Below are 6,261 nucleotides of genomic sequence, written 5' to 3'. Positions count from 1 at the left end.
TATAACGACTCAACATCAAAAGTAACTAACAAGGTGTTCTCAGGCAGAGGATCAAGAGATTCAATGATAGAGATCATACTGCTGGTGTCCTTTACAAGTAACATTCTTGTGTAATTTCGGCAAAGTATAGAAAGTGGCAATTTTAGGGTGTTGAATGGCCAGAAAGTCATATTCTTTTTTGGTTATCTGACCAGAATTTAAATAACCATCTAGGACAGTAAAGATAGTATTCTGAAATTGGGAAGTAGGGTCACTTCTGAGTTTCTTGTAAAAGGTGTTGTCAAGCAGTTGTCTATGACACTCATTTACATAAGCTGTCCTACCCATGAGTACAACCGACCCACCCTTATCAGCAGGACGAATAAGGACTGACGTATCGGATTGTAAGTCAAGCAAAGCTTGTTTTTCATCCTTAGGTAAATTATGGAAAGATTTGAACTCCTGTTTGTTCTTAAGGAGATGAACAACATATTTTTCAACAAGTCTGCAATATGTCTCGATAGAGTGATTGCGATTGGCTGGAGGTACAAAATAACTCTTGCTTCTAAAAGGAGTCGGAGTATGTAGAGGTGAGTAACCTACTGGTTCAATAGAAGTGTCAGGCTTAGGGGAGCTAAAGTATTCCCTTAAACGGATGTTTCTAAAAAACTTGAACATGTCTACCTTAACGTCAAAATCGTTGCACTGTGTTGTAGGCACAAAAGATAACCCTTTATTAAGCAAAGAGACATGGGCAGGGCTCAATATCTTGCTTGATAAATTAAAGACACTCAGTCCCGTGGGTTCTGGGACCGTGTGAACGGTCTCCTCTGCCTCTGATAGTCGTTTCTTCTTACCCCGTCGGGTGCGGCATCTCGTCGATGCGCGTGCCTGCGGCCACCTGCGCCCTTCCGTCGGCCCAGTCTCTCGTTGAATAAAAAACTGCCACTGGAAGCCGATGAGGCGCTGGTTGTAGAGTGTTGGTCAGACGGGGGTGGATCAAAGTAAGCGTCATCCCTCCTGCGTCTGACATGGAGAGGAGGAGCAGGACCTCCTCTGTCAGGGTTTCTCCAGAAGTAGACTTTATCCTCGGCCTTATCTTTTTTGTCTTGGTTGAATTTCTTGATTTTAAGTTCCTTTATTTCTGCAGACAACTTGTCCTGGAGGCTTGGTTAGTTCTCATCAGTTCATTGAATATGACATCATCATTAACAGCTATTTGTAGAGCTGTGCGTTTGTCTTTAATCGTATTATCCATTTCACTAAAATCCTTTTTCAACTGGTCAACAATTAATGTCATTAAATCAATAGAGCACTTGTTCAGGATGGCACACCAGCGCTCACAGAAATCATCTGTGCGCTGTCCCAATGAAGGCTCTTTTTGCCACCTGAGTCCCCGTGGAATAATGCCTTGACGCACGGAATCACTAAGAGTGACTATATGTAGATGCGTTCTCGTCTGGCGCTTAGATAAATGTGACAGTTTAGTTTGCTGTAGTTTGCCCGACAGCCAATTCTGTCGAATCAAAAGAATTTGTATAAAACAAATCAGATTTCGACAAATATGGCTGAGACGCAAGGAAAGTTCAAGGAGAGGGGGTACAACAATGATCAGATTAATATTGCCATTGAGAAAATTCAAAACAAAACATGACCTTTTTCAAGGTCAGTCTCGTAAAAAGACGCATTCTTGCGTTCTCACTACCCGCTATTCAAAGTGCTCTGAACAAATTAAAGGAATCGTTCACAAACATTGGCACATTCTGAAATATGATGATAGTCTCGGTAATGTGTTTTCTGACCTTCCCCTGGTCGTATTCTCGCGGGGCAGAAATCTCAGAGACCAATTGTTACACTCTGATTTACCACCCCAAGATATTCCTGAACAACGCCTATTTGCGCCCCTACTGGATGGAAATTACAAGTGTAATGGCTGTGCTCAATGCAATGGCACTTATAAATGTAGATCCTTCAAACACCCCCAAACAGGGAAATCTATCCCAATTAAAGGTGTTATTACGTGTTCCACTAAGGCAGTTATTTATCTTATAACTTGTCCTTGTGGTAAAAATTATGTGGGTAAAACAAAGCGTGAATTAAAAGTACGTATCTCAGAGCATCGTAGCACCATTAGGTGCAAAAACTTGACTTACCCAGTTGCGGCCCACTTTTTGGAAGCAAACCATTCGATTTCGTCTCTGCGTTATATTGGCATCGAACATGTCACCCTCCCGAGGAGAGGGTGTGACCTTGATAATTTATTGTTAAAACGAGAGGCTGGCTGGATCTTTAATTTAAAGACCCTTGCTCCCTTCGGTCTCAACATAGACTTTGATCTGAAGCCATTCTTGTGATTTTGCCATTGTAATTGTTTGTTAGATACATTTTAGACTACAAATGCTATGATCGTATGCTATCCATTTGTTTGTCTTTTGTATGTTCTTTGTATGCCATTTTTTAAATATTTGAGTTAACCAATGATATTAGGCCACATTTGGCCATGATTACAAACACCTGTGTGTCTCTTGACACTATATAAATGACTCATCTCGCAGTGTTTGTGATGATACCCTGATGAAGACAGCTTTGCTGTCCAAACGTTGGTTATTAGGTTATTACATTTTTGCATCTGAGCTCTTTAGAGTGTGCGGCTTTCCCTTATTTTCTAGTTTTCTACTCCGCTAGCCAGCACCTCGCCTTTATAGGTGTGCGTTTCTTTTCTCTAGATTGGTCAACACTACTGACAGGTCAACACTACTGACAGGTCTAACACTACTGACAGGTCTAACAGTACTGACAGGTCTAACAGTACTGACAGGTCAACACTACTGACAGGTCAACACTACTGACAGGTCTAACAGTACTGACAGGTCAACACTACTGACAGGTCAACACTACTGACAGGTCTAACACTACTGACAGGTCAACACTACTGACAGGTCTAACAGTACTGACAGGTCTAACAGTACTGACAGGTCTAACAGTACTGACAGGTCTAACAGTACTGACAGTTCTAACAGTGCTGACAGGTCAACACTACTGACATGTCTAACACTACTGACATGTCTAACACTACTGACAGTTCTAACACTACTGACAGGTCTAACACTACTGACAGGTCTAACACTACTGACAGGTCAACACTACTGACAGTTCTAACAGTACTGACAGTTCTAACAGTACTGACAGGTCAACACTACTGACAGGTCAACACTACTGACAGGTCAACACTACTGACAGGTCTCACACTACTGACAGGTCTCACACTACTGACAGGTCTCACACTACTGACAGGTCAACACTACTGACAGGTCTAACACTACTGACAGGTCTAACACTACTGACAGGTCAACACTACTGACAGGTCTAACACTACTGACAGGTATAACACTACTGACAGGTCTAATACTACTGACAGGTCAACACTACTGACAGGTAAACACTACTGACAGGTCTAACACTACTGACAGGTCTAACAGTACTGACAGGTCTAACACTACTGACAGTTCTAACACTACTGACAGTTCTAACAGTACTGACAGGTCTAACACTACTGACAGGTCTAACACTACTGACAGGTGTAACACCACTGACAGTTCTAACAGTACTGACAGGTCTAACACTACTGACAGGTTTAACACCACTGACAGTTCTAACACCAGTGACAGGTCTAACACCACTGACAGTTCTAACACCACTGACAGTTCTAACACCACTGACAGTTCTAACACTACTGACAGGTCTAACACTACTGACAGGTCTAACACTACTGACAGGTCTATCTAAGGTCAGTCTACACAGAAGTTAACAAATCATCTGTCCACCACACAGCCTGATCTGACAGAACTCTTATTCAGATCACAAAGTAGTCACCACATTAGATTAGACAGTTTTACAGTAAGTTTCTCTTTATCCAAAAAATAGTTTTTCACATAAAACTTTGTATTGCGTTTTTTCCCAATACAGCACACTCCTCTTGTAAGAATAACAACCATGATTCACCCTGGATAATTGATTCTTAAAGAATGTATTCTTAATTGATTCTTAAACAATTGATTCTTAAATAATGCATTTTTAATTTATTCTTAAAGAATGTATTCTTAATTTATTCTTAAAGAATGTATTCTTAATTGATTCTTAAAGAATGTATTCATATTTGATTCTTAAACACTGTATTCTTAATTGATTCTTAAATAATGTATTTTTAATTGATTCTTAAACAATGTATTCTTAATTGATTCTTAAACAATGTATTCTTAATTGATTCTTAAACAATGTATCCTTAATTGATTATTTAAAGGGAAGCACATAGCGTAGGCATATTTCAGTCCTGTAGTTTCTGGAAATGATTTGTGTATTATCTTAACCCCCAAAATGACCTCCTGATAATGTCCACTGAACTGACACATGTTTTACTCACACGCACAAGCATGCGCACACGTGCACACGCGCACATGCACACAGGGATTACTTCACTTTCAGAGACCCTTTTGATTGGCAGATCTGAATACCAGGGTTGTTGCCATTAGCCACATTTCCAATATTAAAGTATGGGAACAGTCTCTCAGTGAATCTGACTTTAAGAGTGTAGATAGGTGTCATGAGTTTGGGGTCGTAGAAGGACACCTCCCCTCTGTTGTAGTCCAGCTGCACTCTGATCCTCTGGGGTCTCCTCTTCAGAGCGATGATGTCACCTCCTCCTCCTATGTACGTCCCACTGTGCTGCGATATACACCACATTCCATTCTTTGGTGTTGCATCACGCTCCCGCTTCCTGTCAATGGACTCTTTAGCCACGCCCAAAACCCAGTCAGGATGGTCCCCCACCTCCAGCTCCCAGCTGTGTGTTCCTGAGCTGAACCCCTCAGAGCCAAGAACATTTGTGTACCTCATAAATCGCTCTGGGTTGTTAACGAACGGCTGGGATGTGCCTGGTCTTCTCACACTGGTCAGATCATCAGTCAGAGAGAGACTGGGATGTGCAGTGTTTGGGTCCAGAATCACAGGAGTGTATTTGAGGATCCCCTGCATCTTCTCCCAGACTCTGAACTGCAGGTTTCCCAGGTGTTTGGCCTCGTCTATCAGAGCTCCTGAGACCAGCTGTGGATACAGCAGTAAGTACTGGGATCTTTCCTTTGTGGTCTTGAAGTTCTGCAGGAATGAGATGTCTTCAGCTTTCAGCTCCTCCTCTATGGTTCTGATTGCGTCTGAAAGTGATGATATCTTTCTGCTCATCTCTTCAATCTTCTTTTTCATCATCTGACTCTTCTGCTCCTCTTCCTCCCTCAGTGCTGCTATCCTGGCTGCCTCTTCATCTCGTAGAAACTGGTGAAGCTTCTTAAACTCGTAGTTAATCTGTTTCTCTGTGTGCTGAACCTGACTTTGAATGTGTTCTGCTGTTTTATCACAGGTTAGTTTAATGTCATTAAAGAGCTCTAGGTTCTTCTGTAAGGGCTTCAGGGCAGTGTGCAGTTCCTCCTTAAGCTCCTGGACAACCTCATCTACAGGGACACAGTCATGAGATTTATGTACCTTTGAATCGCGACACACCAAGCAGATAGGCTGTTTATCCTTCAGACAGAAGAGTTTGAATTTCTCACTGTGCAGACTGCAGAGCACCTCAGACTCAGCTGAAGCTCTCTGACTCCCCTCCTGTATCTCAGACCCAACTGAAGCTCTCTTGCTTCTCTCCTGTAAGAAGGCTTCACATGCGTCATTTAACGCCAGGTTACGAGGAGGTTGAGTCGTAGCTATAGGAAATCTTCTCCTACAAACTGGACATTTCCAAGGTTTCTTATCCGCCCAGTATTCCTGCTGACAGACTTTACAGAAGCTGTGGCCACATGCCAGGATGACAGGATCCTTGAAGATGTCACAGCAGATAGGACAGGAGAATCTGTCTTCTGGTAGAGATGATCCGGATGCCATTATCTCACACCGCTCCTCTCCCTGTTCTGTAACAGCTTCTGTACTTTACTCTCCACAGCTTCCACTTTTCAAGGGAAAGTAATCCACTCAAATACAGTCCCAAATCCCCCCCTCCCCCCAAAAAAGGTGAAGCTGCACTTGGAGATGACAGTTCTGACAACGATATGTCCTTCTAAAATCTCTCTGTCTTACCACATGAATCCCCCCCCCAAAAAAAACCCCATTGTGGATTCAGCTAGAGCGGAACACCGTAGAGCTCAACGTGTAACAGTAGTGAGCTGTACTCAGCTTGCCCTCAGCGTTTACAGACAACCAAGAGTGGTTAGACAGGTAAGTTGTGTGTTTCAGTTTGAT

The 6,261-nt window shown here is 42.5% G+C and overlaps 1 protein-coding gene across 1 annotated transcript; it reads right to left on the bottom strand.

Annotated features, from left to right (window-relative positions):
- Positions 1-3,928: 3,928 nt before the first annotated feature.
- On the bottom strand, positions 3,929-6,011 carry LOC123733123 (zinc-binding protein A33). The gene has a single exon (XM_045712487.1). It carries the CDS (start codon positions 5,905-5,907, stop codon positions 4,447-4,449), a length of 1,461 nt encoding a protein of 486 aa, XP_045568443.1. The 5' UTR covers positions 5,908-6,011; the 3' UTR covers positions 3,929-4,446.
- Between the last annotated feature and the right edge of the window lie 250 nt (positions 6,012-6,261).

The sequence above is a fragment of the Salmo salar genome, unplaced genomic scaffold, assembly GCF_905237065.1.
Source record: "Salmo salar unplaced genomic scaffold, Ssal_v3.1, whole genome shotgun sequence".
NCBI lineage: Eukaryota > Metazoa > Chordata > Actinopteri > Salmoniformes > Salmonidae > Salmo > Salmo salar.
The sequence above is the reverse complement of the archived record's forward strand: the minus strand, read 5'-3'. Positions and strand labels throughout refer to the sequence as shown.